The sequence below is a fragment of the Pseudoliparis swirei genome, chromosome 23, assembly GCF_029220125.1.
Source record: "Pseudoliparis swirei isolate HS2019 ecotype Mariana Trench chromosome 23, NWPU_hadal_v1, whole genome shotgun sequence".
NCBI lineage: Eukaryota > Metazoa > Chordata > Actinopteri > Perciformes > Liparidae > Pseudoliparis > Pseudoliparis swirei.
The window spans coordinates 15,557,544-15,576,209 of NC_079410.1; the positions used below are offsets into that span (position 1 = coordinate 15,557,544).

Genomic DNA, 18,666 nt, shown 5'->3' on the forward strand with positions numbered 1-18,666 from the left:
CGCGCCCTGAGGGAGCGCACTCTGCTCGTGGAGGAATGAAGATAGTAGAGTTGGAATCAACGGAGTCCCGGGAGACGAAATGCTTTTGGGAGGACAGCGTTTGCATCGTCCTGGTGTCACTCTGAGAGACACTCTCCAAATACAACTGCTCATTTAAAACATACACGATATGGGTTTAGTTAAAAAAAACCTCCAGCTGTATGTCACCCAGCCGGAGACGAGCTGCCTAGATGCTCATTGTTGGTCAAGGTCACCAGGAATACAATGAAACAAACACAATTTAAACACATTTAAAAAAAGCTGAGTAAACCAAACGGGAAGCGGTCACAAGAAAAGAAAAGGAGAAATGCAATTTTCCTGGACAAGTAAAAAGCTTTGAAAGGCAGTCGGTGTCATGTGTATTAGTTACATGTTTTAGTTTAGCACAATGTGCCAAGAACCCGAAATTTGTCGACGAACAGCACCAATTAAGTTCAGTGAGCTGGAAGCTCTCCGGTGAAGCTCGGCACTTACCGTCAGGAAAATGTTGAGCACAATCCTTATTTTTCAACGTTCCCTTCATAACTACCGTTCTTTAAAAAACGGTCACATTAAAAACTCCCAGCAATTCAAGATGCGCAAAAGAAGCACAGAGAAGTGTGATAATCATGGCTACTTGTTTTTACTTCTCAAAGTTAGCAGTCAGTTAAATGTACATTATCAAAAAAAGGCCCAACTTTTTCACTTCTCCTCAATCTCCAGATAACATACAAAAAAGGACAAACCAGGACATTATAAAGCTGCACATTTTGTACCAGATACAATAATAAAATACGCAATGCTACATTAAGTGGTTAAAAATACAAAGGGGAAAAGGTATATTGATTTTTTTTTAAACATCTTCAAAGAATATACAATGTTATTTTTTCTTAACTAGCCAGGAATTTTAGTAGAAAGTGCATTCTATAAAACAAATAATGGAGGAGGAGAATCATTTGACCCGGTGGAAAGACAAAACATGGTGGAAAGAAACTCCAGAAACAAACATAAAGAATGAATGCTCGGCGGGGCTCGCGTGACGTCCCCGAAGCAGGACGGTCGTGGTCAGGGGCGGAACGCGCGGAGCACGACTGTATTTCTTTAAAGGAAAAGAAAGAAGCAATAGGAACTTAAATGTCTGCGCATACTAAAAGACATGTCCTTCGTTCGCGAGGGTCCCTTCCACACCCACCACCTCCACCCGGGGATTCTCCTCCTTTCCTTGCCTAAAAACATACTCAAAATAATCACCTCCACCCTTATTCATGCAGCCGCAACTGCACTCCGTTCCATCCACAATGCATCGTCAGCCCCTCCCTTCCCTGTGCCTCACCCGCGCAGCAGTAAAGTGCAGAGAATACACACACACACAAATGAAAAGGATTACAAAAACAAAAACAAAGATCCATTCTGGCACAATGCTGAAGCACAGCAGTGAACCCGAGGGGAGCGGATGAGAAGCAAATAATACGGCCGGATTAAGACCCATAGAAATGGCAGGATAATTGCAGGTCTCTAAATCAAAAAGGGGGCTTCCTAAACTATTGAGCGGAACCATTTCAGACTGAAGACAGTGAGAGTGGTAGAAAGAGGATCACGTTAAAAGTACTGCTGTTGTCCGTCTCAGGTATCCCCAAACACACACACACACACACAAATATACTGGGGCACACTGTCAAAGCAGCTTTTGGTAGAAGAGCACTGGGGACAGCCAGCCAGACGGACTGGGAGTGAAAATGCATGCACACATATGCTCGCTCACACACTCACACAAACACACACACTGACGCACAGAGCTCAATGTCGCTCTGACAGACACACATCTGATCGCCCCATCAGACTGGGCGAAGGGCCACCAGCCACGCAACTCAAACACACGGCGAACTGGTCGACCCTTTATGCTTATTTTAAACAAATAACATTCACACCATCGGCTATTACATCAATTAATGTAATTTCTGAAGCTGACTTGATAACATTGTATGCTTATCGTTACAAGTATTCCAAATATTAGAAGTTTTATGTCCACTGCTTTTTATCCTGACATTTCCTATCATGTGCTAACAACAGTATATCTACATGAGCTTAAAACTGAGCAAGTTATCAGAGAATATAAAAAACAACAACATGGACGAGTCAACAACCATCATTCGGCGAAGGCAACATTCAACAGGTTTGGACACGGGTTTGCCTGTGTGGGTTAATCGGTACGACGCCAGAAAGCAAAACCTTTACACTACAACTCCCCACACTGGAATATAGGCAGAGAGGAATATGCATAATTGCCTGTTAAGAACGGTGATGAGAAAAGGTCCCAGGTGTGTGTACTGTGTGTGTCAAATGACCTTTCACATGGTAACCCGTGTCATTGACAGCAGCGAAGGAAAGTGGGGTAGATCCTGACGGGGCCACGTGTATGGCCCCTCACAGTGGCAGTGTGTTAGTCATCCGTTATCTAAAAGCAACGGTTCAAAGCAACAGTTCTAAAGGTTGCACTGAACACGGCCATAAGGACTTTGTCTTGTGAGCGTGTGCTTCAGTGAGTGTGAGGGTGCGTGTCCTGCATAATTGGAGTTTCTTGAGCGCAACATATCCAGTCAAACCTCCCAACCGTTGGAGAGATGCGAGGCCGACGCAATACAATGCTATTTTGTAATATTGAACTTCTGAAAATCGTGTGGAAAAGCAAAATTAAGAAACACTGTATGCACTGGAATGGAAAGCACCATTTCACCATCACGTGAATCTCAGACTTTGTCTGGAGTCATCCAACCGGTTACAAAACCTGGATTCCAAGTTCCCCTACAAACCCCCCCCCCCCCCCCCCCTTCAGCCTATGGCACTGCTTCTTGCACTGCTGCCGTTCCCCCTCCGTCGGAAAGCCTCGACCGCGGCTATCAGGTTCAGTTAAACCAATAAACAACATGCATCAAATATTGCTCTACAGTTCAACTCGTAGGACAGGTTGAGTATTGCCATGGGGACCGAGGCTCCTGATCAATGTGCCACCGTAAGTCAACATCAAGTTACATGACACAGATCCTTGATGACTCATGGAGCTCAGGTAACACGTACGTCTGACTCCCGCGAGCAGCTTCTGATGAGGAGACACGTTACGCCCGTCAATGTACAAAGAGAGAACGCGCACGCAAATCCTTCTGTGTAGATGTAGATGTTCAAGAAATATATTTCTCAGAGGTTGAAAAAGCTTCGTCAGCTGACCAGGTTATTCAAGTCGTACTTAAATAATGCGCGAGTGTGTAGAAGTCTGAATCGCACACACCGGGGAGCACGTGTAGCTTTACTTATTGAAATGACTTTGAGAGCGGCGCCCCTCTGGTCAGAGGCGCTGCACCGGAGAGACGACGAGAAGAGGAGGAACAAGGCGGTTCGGTGTGGGCCCGCTGAGCTGGAGCCCAGTTCAGTGGTGCTGTGGGGCCCCGGGGCCCTTGTCGGGGGGAGCCATGTGGTGCAGGTAGCTGCTGTCTTCATGCCCACAGTGGTTTAAGGGCTCGCTCTTGAACAGGGCTGGGGGCGGGGGCAGCTGGGGGACTGGGGGCACCGCCAGGTGGTGGTGGGCGTGTTGGGGGCTGTTTGAGAGGTGTTGCTGGGTCGTCGGGGGGTGATGGTGAGAGGGGTTTGAATGAAGCTGTACGTGGGAGAACGCGTGTCCCACAGGGCCCCGTGGAGGCATGGGCCCTCCTGTTGGGTTGAGGCCCATGGGTGCCGAGGCGGTGGCCGCGGGGGCCGCTGAGGGACTGGGACCAGAGACGGAGGAAGAGGACAAGAAGGTGTTGGCGAAGATGCGCACCGGCACAGGCGGGCCGCCGGTCTGCAGGACCACGGGGCTGGTGACCCGGAAACACTTCTCCTTGTGTGCTTTGAGCATGTTGGAGAAGCGGAAGCGCTGGCCGCACACCTCGCAGGGGTACGGCTTCTCCCCGGTGTGGGTGCGGCGGTGGCGCTTCATGTTGGGCCGGCTGGTGAAGCTCTTCCCACAGATCTCACAAATGAAAGGCTTCTCTCCTGCACAGATTGAGAAAATAAAAAGACTCGTGTGAGGAAGACAGAGACCGTATGAGTGGACAAGAAGAGAAAATAATACGACGCGTCAGAGACAAATAGTTTGTTGTCAAATGAGATTGGTTACAGGATTATTTACCAATTTATTATCTCTACCAAGAGGGTCATAAATGCAAAGACAAAGACATTCGAGCAAGTGAAAACAGATTTCTTCAGATACCTACAATTGAGAACAGACAAAGAATTGGGAAACAACCACCTCTAGAAAGGTTTTTAATAGAAATACAGAACGAAGATAAGTAAATCTTATAACATATTTATATCTATGAATCTACATGGACGTACCACAGAATACCTGGGAGGAAATGTGCACAGAGACACACCTAGCTTCAAACGCGAACACCGGGAGGGAATTTAAATGGAACGTAATCACCAGATTCTTCAGAACGACAGCCAAGACGGCCCAGCGCTTTACAACGAGAGTGGGCGGAAGTGCTGCTCATCACACACACTCTGGATATGTAAAGTTAAATAAATACTGGAGAAGTCTTTGATGCCCTCAACGAAATATTCCAACAAGCCCCCACAGTGGAGGCTAGACCAGGGAGGATTTATGGGAAGCATCAATGTATGAATAGACAAAGAGGTGGGGTTTGGGTTGGAGGTAAAAACAGAGTCAAATATAGATTTAATACATGAAATAGAAACAATAATTTGAATCCCATCTAAATAAAATTGTTTATGACCATCGCTGAGAGCAAAGCCGTGCTTTCTAACCAGAAGAGTCTCTTTAGACACACACATTACACACTAGGCTTTCTAGAAAGCATTTACAGCACCTACAATACTACATTCAGGAGTGGACAAGTATTAGTTTGTCATCCCTCGTTTTTATTTAATTAATTATTTATATTGAATCATTTAAGCATGTAAGCCATTAACTATTATCCATATTCCACCACCCTTTTTTTCCCTGGAGTGAGCCCCATTTGATGCGTGTTCTTTACGTTGTACACTGAGCATTAATACATCATGTGCACCGAGACGACATACAGCTGAAAAACGGACAAAGAAAGTATCAGTCTGAAAATGCATGTTGTGGGGAAAAAAAGTGAGTTCCAAAACATGCAAATACGTTTGCATCTCAAAATGAGGGTCTTTGCTGTCAACCCACCCACTCCGAAGGAAGCTTTTACAATTCACACCTCGAGGAGATGTGAGAAACGAATAGCAGCAGCTTCATTGAGACGCTGCTCTCATTAACCTCCATGGAGCTCCTGAATAGGCCGCTTCCTCCCACACAGCCCTCCACTAAGTGGCTGCTGAAGGGTTTTCTCAACGCCTTGGGCTTCTTATGCATGCAGCGCCTCCAAACCAACTGCATTTTAAAAGCGCGACAGATGATGCACGAGCCGTCTGTAACCGTTACATTACACTTACGAGACATCTTGAAAATCTCTGCACAGTGAACTAAACTTTGGGAGTTTGTGTTTAGCATGTGTGCCGCCTATTACAGGGCAGGCCAGGGTGTGTCTGGAGCTTAAATTGGTTGGTAGCGGCAGGGAGAAGAGAGGGCAGCGTAATTACACATCACAAATATAACCGTGAGGGCCAGAGGAGAGCTGTGTGTCCACCCAATGCAGGCTAAAAAAAAAAAAAAAAAGGACCAGGGCGGACTGCTCAGTTTGGTTTTGGAAAAATCCAACAGCAATAGAGCGGGGAAAGAAAACCAGAGGGCTGCAATCCAGCATGTGTCTGGGTAGTCATTAAAAGCCCCGCTATATGCACAGCTCTTCTTAGATGTAGAACATCCCTCTCATTGAGAACTGGGCGCAGTCTGCCTGCTCTCACCACGATAATGTTCATCTTGAAAACATCCCGTGTCTTTCTTTTTTTCGAGCATGTATGAGGACTGGCCTGCACATGTGCTGAGCCCGGGAATAATGCTGCCGTTTGGCAAAGTCTTCAGCTCATTCAGAATTGTAAATGTCTAAATTAAGATTTTGCAACGGAGAGAAAACAAACGTCACAAAATACTAATCTATGACCATGTCATGCACTGGTGCACAGCTGTGATATTCAAAAATGTCAGATGCCGAGAGGAGATAGTGCCGAGACGGAGGAGAAGACCGAGGCCAGAAAGGAGGGACGTCCGTCTCCGGCGTACTCGGCCGAGTGCTTTCTGGTGTTTCTTCCGTTTTAGCAGCAATTCCAACATTCTGTGGAACATTTTTTTGAAACCCCACCTTTCAGTTGTCAATCTTTAAGTCTAAAAAGTTGGCTGCATAACTTTAAACATGTACAACATTCCAAGAAAGTCCATTTCCAGGTCTGTGTATCTGACCAGGCCAGCTTGTACTGGAGACTCCACCCCGACGGCTCCGGGGCCATCGGGAACTAGAATCTGGAGAGCAGGAGCGTCTGAATGGGCTTGGACAAGACCGAGGAACCGAACATGGCTTTACAACTAGAAGTCGGGTCCTGCAGTCAAACGGCTCGTTACGCTGTCGTCCTACAAGAGGTTCCTGGGGTCAACGCAACTTTAGACACCGGCACATTCGGTCTGAGCTCACGACGCTTGACATTTCTCACCTGTGTGTGTTTTCATGTGCTCATCAAAATACTGCTTCATGTTGAAGTCTTTGCCACACCATTGGCACATGAACTGCTTGTGTCCGATGTGAATGCTCATGTGGGAGCGCAGCTGGTACTTGTATTGGAACCGCTCGTCACAGTTCTGCAGCGGAGGAGACAGGTGTTCAGATAACAAGGCACACACAACTCCGAATTAGGGTAAAGATCTTTCACACACTCAAGGTTAAATCAATCATGAAGGGTGCCATATTGACTTTCAATAATATTTTTTTTAGTCTTAGAAATGATGTTAAGTCATGCAAGCCATGTGTGCATGTAATGTTGTTCGTTTGTTACATGCTCACATGGAACCAGGTTAGATCGGTATGACGGGAATTCGTGAAACACTTTTTCATGCATTTCAAAGACACGTTTTAATGTAATTATGTCTGCATTGGAGGGAGGCCATCTCAGGATAACTGTATACATGGACAAGAAATCAGGTTTCTCCAGATATCTCGCCATCTTAACAAGATTTCTGTAAATCCATAATCTGATAAAGGGAGCGGATGTTTTATACATGATATTCAAGAAATTAGGTTAGTGCAGCAAGCCAACAATAACCAGATTATTTGGGTGCATTTAACCACGCTGTACATTTGCATTATGAGGCTTTCTTGGTCAGGTCTTTTTCAAAATTAAATATTTATAATCTTAATAGCACCACCTGGCTAAATAAATGTCTTTGGGGGAAAAACTAGCAGTTTTCATTTGGCACTACAGAGTTAGTTCACTGAGGAGAATAGCATATATATATATATTATATACATCCTTAATAAGCATGTAATTACATGTCAAAGTATAGGATGAGTTTAAACGTTTAATTAGAGCAGCTCCACCCATACACGCATGTTCCCTGTGTGCTGTCCATCCACGTGGTTGGACGTTAAAGAGTCGGAGTACACCATCCATCTGTCAACTGCCTCTGAACTCAAGGCTGAGGACAGGGATAACGTAACACTGTAACTAACCCCAGTGAGCAGAAATGTGCTTGGAAATCTTGACAGTGGCAAAATGCATCTAGTGGAGAAGTTGGTAAAGGCCCCATGAAACCAGTTTTACATCTATTTTAGGTTCCAGTTTATTGGGGAACACTGTTTGCTAATATTCAAGATGGTTGACCTTCTCTGTAGAACTCAATTTATAGAACCGTCGAATTAATGTTTGAAATACAGGAGGATGGTCCCCCTCTGAAAGGCAACAGCCGAGGATAACACCATCCACATGGCACAGAGGCTCCTCTGCTCAAAGGAATGAGTGAAACTACCTTCAGGCTCCTTGTGGAGGAACACAAGGTCAAATTCCACAACACTGTAACCATCACAACACTCAAACTAACTGAATTCAGCTCGACATAAACATTGCAAAAGCAAGAAAAAAAGATGACATTAAGGTGTGTTTGTTTATGTCAAATATGATTTATTGTAGAGCACCGGTCCAGTATGTCAGCTTTATATTTGGTTCTGACATTCGGGAAGGTGAACTAAACTAGGATTGTGGGGCAAAAATGTATCGTTCATCAGTGGAATTTCGGCTGAACTGTAATGGTGAAAAGGCTTAAGTCCTAAACCTTTTAGATGACAACACATTTGAACAGCAGCAGAATGTGAAGGAATAAAAACGAGAACATGACAAATGAGCCCCATGCGGCTCTAAAATGTGTCTTCGCTCTGCCTGAATTAACCTGTGACTGTCATTGACTTTAAAAAAAAGGTATTTTCGGAAAGGTTATGAATCATATTCACAGTGTCAACAAACACTGGGCGATAAAGTTGATTGTATCAATACATATTCAGGGTTCAGGGCGGTGTTATGAGCATCGATGCGTCTCTTACCTCACATCGGAAGGGTTTCTCTCCAGAATGCTGGAGCGAGTGAACTTTTAGAGACATGCTGCGTTTAAACGACTTCCCACACGTCTCACAGGTAAAGGGCATGTCCTTTGTGTGAGCTGGGTTTGGGGGAAGAGATGGACGAAAGAGAGAGCAAAACGATACTGAGATAACTGCATCCCTGATCACATGATACACAGCTTCTAGAAAGATACCCATGTATGAATATATAGATTTGATTTCATCAAAGACAATTTGATTAGAAACATTTAAAGAAAAGGTTGGCATACAATTACAAAATACTAAGGGTCCAGTCGTATGTCGTCACCCTAAATATGAAATATGACAGTGATGCAGCACAATAGGAACTTTGAAAAAGACCTTCACTTACCAACCATGTGCTTGCGCACGTGAGCCATCGTGTAGAACTTCTTCTCACAGATTTCACACGAGAACTTCTTCTCTGCATAGCCGTGAACAATCTTGATGTGCTCGTGCAGCGACCACAGCTTCTTAAAAGACTTGTTGCAGGAGACGCACTAAAAGAAGGACACATAAGCATTAAAAAACAAACGTTAAAATGATTGTTGCTGATAAATATCATGAGCACCAAAACCTGGTGGCCATCAAATGGTTCTCATTTGTCCACACGGTTTCCTTTTGCTCTAGCTCCCTCTGCTGGGGAGAAAATGCAACGGGTCGAATGAATCTTCTGAAGATGATCAATTAACAAAATATCTGAGAACAAATTGGGGGCAAACAAACAGATGTAAGGATTTCATTAATACTAATTTATCTTGTTGGTACGATAGCAGATTTAATTTGATATTTTATCACTTTCAAATTGATATTCAGCGGAGGCACCTTTACCAGCCATGAGACGGATACAAGTCTGTGTGGGATTTGCATCAATTTTGCACATTTTTCTTTGTAAAAGAGCACCAATTCTGAAAAAATGGCTTACATTATAGACTGACTTTGAAAAAACATGTTTTGAGGACGTTCCTGTGCATTGGTTCTGTGTTTGGGTTTTTTTGTTCTTGGAGGAAAATACATGTAGTTGTAATGGAGGTTTTCTTGCAGACTGCAAGAGAAGCGTCCCTGCAGCACGATGCTAAAGCCAATGTACTTTGGACGGCCAGAAAGCTCAATGTTGGTCCATCATATCAAAGAGTCTTCCACTTTGTTCAAGTATTTCTCACATGCCTTCTGGTAAACGCTTGCCAAGCGATCATGTGAGTCTTTCCCCTCAACAGGCTCTTTCTCTTTTCCAGGAGAGTCAAACTGACGAGGCCCCACTAACAGCTCTGCACCGGCTCATTCATGAACCCTGCAGCTCTGTTGGTAGCCTCACTTGTACTTTTATAAGACTAACAGTTGGACACTATTAATATTGTAATATTTGAAAGTCACTAGACTTTAAATGCATACCTATAAACAAGCCTGCTCTAGTTGCAGTAGTCATTCTCTTTGAGCAAAGATAGCTCCCCTTGAGCTGCAGTTAAAAGTGAAAGTAGCAGTTGATTATATTATTGCCACACGAAGGTTTAAATATATTAGGTTCTGTGTCTTAATCCCAAATGAGTTAATTGAGAGATTAAAGGGGAGAGGGGCTTCTTTTCACTTAACTTTACTCTGAACGTTAAAGTAAGATCTTATTTAGTAAAAGATGATTCTCATACATCGTACACCAGGAGAGCTGCATTAGAAAGGCAACTCCTGGATTCATTTGGTCCTCTAACATCATAATGCTGGACCTTATCGAGCAGTATTAAAAACAGCAATATATATGTAGTCATTTCCATTATACGTGCAAATATTGAGGATAATTGGTCTACATTTGTGTCTTATTGATTTCCAGAAGGCATTTGACTTGGTTAATAGGGATTCTTTAACATTATATCCTGGTGTTAACGAGCACCTGTTGCCCTTGTTCAAGTTAATGAAGACACAACTGGGATTCCATATTTATAAACAGCTCTGTAATCCATATGCATGTCCTGTCCATGACCACACAATGGTGTGACACTATTCAATCTCGAGAGTTCACAAATCTGCTTCGGTTTGGACCATTAGTGGGGCTTTGGGTTGGGAAACCCCAAACTTCAGACGTAAGTGTCAAATGCTTCGACTTTGGAGTAGACTTGAGAAGATGTTGTTGATCAGAGACCAACTAAAAAGATATTTCAATGGGACATTTTGCATTGCATGGACTAAGGGTTTGAAATGTGTTTAATTTCTGATTCATTTCCCAGAACAGGTTTGTTTTGTGATACGAAGGGGATTCGGACCAAACTGTTTCTCATGCATAGGGTTAGGGTTAGACAAAGATCCCCATGTGCAGTTACGCTCAGGAACTTTCCCATCAGCAAAAGAGACCGGGGGTTTAATTCCACTCCAGAGGAAGATCCGTTTGCCGTGTGAGCTCGGGGAAAATGCGAATGAGGAAGATGAGAATGAGGTGAACTTTTTGTTTTACTGTCCTCACTACGCGGACATGAGGGATGTACTCTTTCATCAAATCATTCCATTATGTTCATTTCTTTTGTCTGGATGATGATGAAAAAGTTGCATTGTGCTTCAAGAAAGGAACTTTACAAACATATATTTTTTTTTACCAGAGTTGACGTGCCATGCCTGAGAGAGAAGGCAGAATGTTTAGAAATTTAATGACACGTGACGCGATGTTTCCACTGCAGCTGTATTTTATAAACATTTGAGGGTTGGGCACGTTACGGGGAAGACACAAAAGTAAAGATATTCATCTATTATAGAAAGGGCTGAATGTTGTTTAAGTTGCCTCTTGGACAGGAAGAGGGCATTTACAGGTTCTGCAATAATAAATGCAAAACATGAAATACTAAATTAATTTTGAGAGGACTTGTATCACAGGTTCACATGGTTTCAACCCGTTTGACCGGCTGGCGACAGATGAAAACACTCTTCCTAAACTAGATAAAGATGCAAATCTAGTTAAACAAAACAGAGGGCCATATTTAGATATTCAAAAAACAGCCACAAGACCCTTTGGCATCAATACATTTAATTACCTTTTCAGTTTTAAAGAACTTATACCGAATTGAACCCACTGAAAAATCAATATTATCAGAGGACAATAACAATAAGTCATTTTCCCCTACATGTTAGCAGTTAGAGAAAGTCCCAAGTCTACATTCATCTTTCAGTCCATTAAAAAATTGTATTGAGTTTTCTGGAAAAAAATATTACAAATAATTACCTGGAAAACCAAAAACATTAATAACAATATTAGGGAGTATTTTGACTACATATATTGTAACTTAGCGACCAGTTACTTTACCTCACGCTTCAGTCTCATTATAACTGGTTTTATGAACCAGGTATAACACGGGATACAACAGTTTCATGTTTTAAATGTTTACTGCATTCAGCGGGGAAAACATGATATTAATATCATCTTCAAAGCACCCAAAATAAATCTGAAAGTCGGTTGTTCTGGGCAGCTGCTAAATTTATCCAGGTGTATAAAGACATTATCAAAGAATATGGTGAACCTGGAAATGCATTTCTTCCATCAATTAGAATACAATGTCAATTTGCAAGAGTAATTACAGTGATACGATACGAGGTCGCTTTGCTTTACCTGGATGTTCTTCTCGCAGTCGGTCTGTTGGTGTAAGGCCAGCTCGCTCTCCAGGACAAACTTTTTGCCACACTTGTCGCAAATCTGCATTCGCCTGTGAGTGACGTTCATGTGCTTCTCCAGGTACCAGCGGGTGTTAAACACCCGGGGGCACTTTTCACACGCCAGTATCTCCTTCTCCGCCACCTCCGCTTTCCCCCCCGTCGTCATGGAACCGCCAGAAGATGGGGCCGATCTGGCCGACCTGCGCTTGCTCTTCGGGGGCTCCAAGCGCTTCCGCCGGCCCCTGGTGGTCATTCCAGCTGTCGCTGTGCTCAGAGCGGTTCGGAGGCTCTTCCTCCGTGGCTGGCTGGAAGCTGCTGTGCTACTAGCACCACGACGGGCCCTCTTTGACCTCGTTCTTTGACTCTCAATCTCCTCTTCGTCGTCGTCATCTTCTTCATCAAGGCTGTCCTTCTCCTCCTCCTCCTCCTCCTCGTCCTCGCTGCCAACTCTTTCAGAGTCATCCGCTGTGGTTCCAGTTTTGTTGTCCCCCTTGGAAACATGAAGTGTCTGGTTGTTCAGGTTAACCTCCACAATGATCTGCTCACGCTTGAAGGTCTCCTCCTCCTGCTCCTCCCCATCATCGTCGTCGTCATCCTCTTCTTCTTCCTCCTCCTCGTCTTCATCTTCAGTGTCGTCAGAGGTGCCGTCGTCGGCAGCCTGGGACCCATGCGTCCCCACCTCCTGCCCTACTCCTCCCTCTCTGAAATACTGCTGATGGTGCTGTGACGTCAAATGTTGAGTGGGCATCTGACCAATGTTCTGATCGCCCATGGGTGTCTTGGCTGCCATTTTATTGTCCACTAACACAGAATACGGCTTACCACCAACCTCCCGTTTATACAGCTTGCCTGTCAGGTCCAGATCTGGGTTAGCGGAGTGGAAATAGGACTGGGACACCGGAGCCCTGCGTCCTTCCTCCTGGGACATCCCGCCAAGGCTAGGGACAGAAACCTCTTCCCTCAGGCTCTTGCAGGATTTCATGAAGAGAGAATCGAGTGATGGAGTTGGTTGGAGAGAAAAAAGAGCAACTGCTATGGTGCCAAGGTAGACTAGCCTACTCTACTAGGAGGGGCAGGGGACGCCACATCAATCCCCCACCCTCCTTCTGAAGAAACAGGAAGGAGAGGATGAGGCGAACGATATTCAACCCGATTCAAAAAGAGCATCCATGCTGTCCAAGGTAGGAAATGCAGTCGGAAAGACATACAATCCGTTCCAAGCGTTGCTCCATATGCTTACAAATCTAACTTCAAAATCAGAGTCTCAGCGTCTTCGACGCTGAACATTTGGAGATGGATTCCTCTCAAGCCTGTACGCGAGTTGTCGGCCGAGCCCAGATTCAGTTTCTCTGAAGGCTGCTGCCCTGCAGAGGGCCAGTGTCTTCAAACTGCGGAGCAGGTGAAGACGAGCTGAAGGCCAGACATGGAACTGCTGTAGGGACTTCTGTGTATTGCCGGAAGAGACATTTACAGTGCATTACCTGTGAGATAAGACAGAAGAAACAGAAATGAGATTTTTTTTAAATGTGTCCTTCCACTCTCTGGTGTCATTGTAGAGTTTGTGAACTGAAACGAGTCACACTCACATTGTCACGTTTTCAACACCGAGCACCTCATTTGCCCACAAATGTTTCAGTCCTGTGCGTCGGAGTCAAAACCACAGCCGTCACAATTAATTTCGTGGGAATTAAAGTTCAGACGCTGTATTCACACCTTCGTAAACTGGCTTATTGAGTCCGATTCTGTCTCTTATGACTAAAACCAACATCACTTTTTGCAGTGACAATTATTTACTTATTGTGTCGATTTATTATTGTAAATACCGTTTAATTGTATTATATGATGCCTTGATACATTGCTGCTTGTGCTGTGCCTGTGAGGTGTCATCGAGTGCTTTGAAAAGACACAGATAAATAAAATGAATGATTATCATAATTCTAAATATTTCTAGGGCACAACTAAAACACCTCAATATAAAATAAAATGCACAGATGGTTTGCTTTCAGGAGTGACATGCCATAATACATAAAAGCATAACAACAATGTATTATTGGTAAATAGCTAAATATGAATTGCAATGGACTCGGACAACCAAGGTGCAATCACTGTACATCGCCAATTGATAAACTCAAAAACATCACTAAATCAATGAGGTTTCAGATCTTTCCAGTGTTCACAATTAACAAAAATGATCTGAAAATGTTGCAAAAATCTCAAATTCAAGTCCACTTAATAAACTGAAGATTTTTTTTTTTTTAAGCAACACACTAAATGGCGAAACCCCCCATTGACTGTAGACAGCAGTGTGTAACCACAGCTCAGGAACTTGTAGTGCAGAGACGACCACAGGAAACTATTTCAGCTTCTCAATGAAGCCGGAGCATCGCACAGTTTGGAACATGCAGCAAAGACGTCACGTGTCTGCAATTAACAATTAAAAAAACAGTACTAAAACAAATACATCATGTATCCTTACTTTGCGGCATCTGAGCTACGTGCCGCTGGCTGGCGGATGGTTGAACTCAAACTACCTCACGATGAGTGTGCACCAGGGCGGTTAGTTCAATAGAAAAACTCCGAGCAAGAAACAAAAAAAACACATTTCGTGGAGATGGAAAACATCCTCTCCTCTTCGTCTTCAAATAGCTTTTGCTTTATTTCTTCAACACAAAATGCTCCTCTGTTTACAAAGAACGCATAAATAGGCCGAGATAGTCAAACGTCCCCTCACTGACCCGTGAGAACTACTTTGTTCTAGTCGAGACTCGAGAGTGACAGAAAAAGGAGCAAGAAAGTGTGAAAAGAAGGGCACCTGAAATGACAATTACAGCATTACAAGCCCTATTATTTTGTATAATTAACTACACAATTTTCTTGAATAGTATAATGTTTTCATTTGTAGTCTACATATAATACAGTGCTCATATATATATATATATATATATATAATACACACATATATATATATATATGTGAATTATATATATATTATTATTATTATTATGAGTTCAATTCCAACACTAAATTAAAGTACACAGAAGCTGCCCTTGATTAAAATCCAAATCATTCCACAGATGCTCCGAGTATTATAATCATTGTTTCAGGTAAATGCTATAATCGCTCTTGGTGAACCCTAAACCGATTTTCCTGTTCCTCCTGTCACGTCATCTCACTTGACTGCAATACAAATACAAAAACACACGAGTGAAAGTAGCCATACATAGAACCAAATGATGTTTGCCAAGTTTATATTAAAGCTAAACAGAGATGATTCTATGTTCTACCAGTTTTGCAAATACAAGCGAAACCCATTTATGTAGAATACGTCCCTCCACAAAGACACACCTGTCTTCCTGTGCAAATTGACTCTGATCCTTTCTGAGAATTGGACAGCCGCTCTGAGAGCATTAAGACCACAAGGGGAGGGCGAGCTCTGCACTGACAGAGCAACTCAACTCACATGTTGTCTTAAACAGAGAGTCTCATCAATTATCCGGCGTCTGGATCAGAGGGGAATAGAAGTTGCATGAGAAAACACTGCCTGAAGCAGGTTGAACATGCACTACATTTCATTATTACTCTAACATTGCGTTTAATTTCCCATCCACAATGTAAAACTAATCAAAAGTGCTACATGCAGCGCTGAGAAATGGCCTAAAATACACATGTGCAAATACACAAACACACAGGGTGGTTATGTAACACACACCGAGCAAAATCCTTCCACTGGCTTATCATTATTAATGAGTCATTTCAGAGTTTCACTTCCAGCGAAATAATGAAGTCATTTGATGTGGGAATCAAACAGAGCACAGACAACTTAATATCACCGGTAATTATTCCACACAATCACCTTGTCGGATCGGGAGATCAAACATCTTGAAACTTTGCACCCGGACATAAAAAACAAGAGAAAAGTGCATAAACGAATGCCTCTCTGACAGCCCATTGAAGTAATCCAAATAATTACTAATCGTCGGCAAAAGTCGCCCAGAAATCAAAGTTTACTCAACAATAACCAGCTTTCATCAATCACGCTTCAGAGACACGACGAGAAACCAAAAGTAAACGTGTGCAGGGTAAGCCACAAAGCCGGTGATATACTAGATAGGTGCTGCTGTGGTTTACAATTTGAATGACACAGGATGGGAGCGTTACTGCAAAGGCTCTGTGCAACATGTCGATCAACAAAACGACGTGGTGCAAGTATTCACAAATGCTTGGTCTGTGACAGCGAAGCAGGCGAGATCTCTGAAGCAGGAAAGGGCATCATGTTCACCTCTGCTCATGCAGCAGTGCTCCTCAAATCCATGCTCCCTCTGAAGTCTAGACTTTAATGAGCTTTCCTGTTCACAGCTTGTAGAGGACCGTGTGAAGGTTCACATTCCTCACTGTGTCCAAACTCATAAGACCTTAACCGGCTCACTGTGTGGTGTGGTGCACTGTCGGGGGGCCCGTGCCTCCGAGTATTTGGCCCTCAAGCCCATAATCGGGTCATGGAGCAGCAGCTAGTCTACGTAGTGTTTTTGGTCTGGTATGAATCATCCGAGGTGTCATAGAAAAGCTAGAGTGTATCATCTCAACCTCAAGCTCTCCCAAACCAGGTTTCTGAATGTTCATCACTGCACACAGAGACAGGATAAAGTCTGACAGCAGTCCACTGACGCTCACAACTGGGATAGCTCTCCTCTAAAGGGGGAGATCCCATAGGGACATTGATCTCTAGTTCAAAACCTTGTTTGGATGTAAAAATAAATAAAAATAAAACATGATTAAAATACAAATGGGAGGAATTGGTGCAACGAGCTCCTTATTTCTGGCTGACGAGGTTACGAAGTGCGAAACCAACGACATACATTTGCAAAGTATGACGCGGTTCAGTGCAGCAGCTCCTGTCTGGGTTCGGCTACATATCGCTGAGGGCAATCTGTTGGGCTTCGAGACTTTGAGTTCAGTTGCAGTGGATACAAAGCAAAGAAAACGGTTCAAACTAAAAATAAATGTAAAAAAAGGCAACATTGCACAGCAGCAGTCACACCGCGAGGGCCTACCCAACGGAGGCTACTTAGCTAGCTAGCGATTCTCCACGGGCACTGACCTGCACCTACACATGACGAGCTAACTTGGCTACATTAGCTCAAGATGCAGCCGTTACATATTGTTAGTGCAGTCAAATGTCACTCCAGCTCAAAAACAATCTCACTACCCTACACCACCTAACGGCTCATATGCGCTGACATGCATTAGCTCCCAACGGACACCAGACTCACTTTGGGGCTAGTTAGCTTACAGCTAGCGCTAACGTCACACATTCAGCGTAAAGCTTCACATGTACGGCACTTTGAGGGGGGAGGAGGTGCGACAGGCACCGGGCCGACGCGACGCGAAGAGCCGATGTCATGCGTCGTTATCGGTGTGTCTTTCTTGACGTACAGCACAAGAAGCGCCGCTTTCCCCCCCCCGACAAGCCCCCGACGGATCAAACCCACTCAACTCGACACTGTCACAAAGTCGGTGCTAGCTGAGCTCGCGGACGATTCTCCCGGTCGCTGCTGCCAACGGGCAGCCGGTGACCTCCGGCTGCAGTAACCCAGACAGCGGCCATGCTCGACATACGTTTTAGTGCATAAAGATGACATTATATTGCAACATTTTGTTGTCGGTTTGCTGGCGTACTTACCTCCGTCGAGAGCGACCTCCCTCTTGCGTCCGTGCAATCAGAGTTGCACAGATTCGGGGTTGCACGCGCAGTTTCCTCGCTCGCTTTCCCTCTAAATTCGCGTATGTGCATTTAGAAAGAGCGATGCCAATGGGGTTTTTTTGGTGCAAATGTGTGGCAGAGTATTTGTTGATGTCCGGTGCAGGCTGCGGAGCTACCTGCGCACCGGTGTCTTCAGCCCCGCTACGTGGCCGGGCCAAGCTCTCGCGCGTACCACCGCCGTCCCGCGCTCATCCTCGGTATTCAGGCCGCTGTCTGTGCAGGCGCGCGGCAGTGTCTGGATTCTTCTCGTCTCCCCTCCAGACAAGACAGGGTACGGCGCGCGCGCACACGAGCTGCGTTTCAATCTTGATTGATGAAATAATAATGAGGACCCTGAGGACCGTTTTATCCTCTCAAGGGAGGGATCCTAAAAGTGTAATGAATCTATTCTATTTGTGCCATCACCTCTTGCTCTTTATTAAACACCTCATTCATTTTATGACTGTCTGCCGTTTCATTTTTTGGTCTGGACATCCAAGGCGTCTCGATAAAATGTTTAGAGAAAATCACATGAACGAAATAGTTTCTTATAACAAATAAACGTTGCGATAATGCATAGTAGTTATTTGAAAGAAAAATGATAGTTATAACATCTCAATCTAAAGCGCAGTAATTTTGATCTAAACCATTCCTATTTCTAAATTAAAACACATTTTTGGTACCAATAAATATCTACAAGAATCGTCAAACACTTTGAATTTTGAGACATCACCAGGGCAATTGTTATGGAGG

General features: G+C 44.1%; 1 protein-coding gene across 2 annotated transcripts; it reads right to left on the bottom strand.

Annotated features, from left to right (window-relative positions):
- Positions 1–644: 644 nt before the first annotated feature.
- znf652 (zinc finger protein 652) lies at positions 645–18,286 on the bottom strand. 2 transcript variants are annotated; one of them, XM_056406410.1, is made up of 6 exons: positions 17,854–18,286; positions 12,130–13,654; positions 8,899–9,046; positions 8,511–8,626; positions 6,634–6,778; positions 645–4,044 (listed from the first exon to the last, which is right to left on the bottom strand). In XM_056406410.1, the coding sequence occupies exons 2-6, from the start codon at positions 13,153–13,155 to the stop codon at positions 3,440–3,442; spliced, it is 2,040 nt and encodes a 679-aa protein (XP_056262385.1). In that variant the 5' UTR covers positions 13,156–13,654; positions 17,854–18,286; the 3' UTR covers positions 645–3,439. The 2 variants fall into 2 exon arrangements, with proteins under 2 accessions (XP_056262385.1, XP_056262386.1); XM_056406411.1 differs by lacking the exon at positions 17,854–18,286 and adding an exon at positions 13,760–15,036.
- Positions 18,287–18,666: the final 380 nt, after the last annotated feature.

Bases quoted from the DNA above. Each gene is read 5' to 3' on its own strand.
- znf652 (XM_056406410.1), bottom strand. From the start codon at position 13,155: ATGAAATCCTGCAAGAGCCTGAGGGAAGAGGTTTCTGTCCCTAGCCTT. The intron at 9,047-12,129 runs GTAAAGCAAAGC...TCCTTCTTTTAG, and splicing joins ACTGCGAGAAGAACATCCAG to TGCGTCTCCTGCAACAAGTC. The intron at 4,045-6,633 runs GTGAGAAATGTC...CAATCTGTGCAG, and splicing joins GCACATGAAAACACACACAG to GAGAGAAGCCTTTCATTTGT.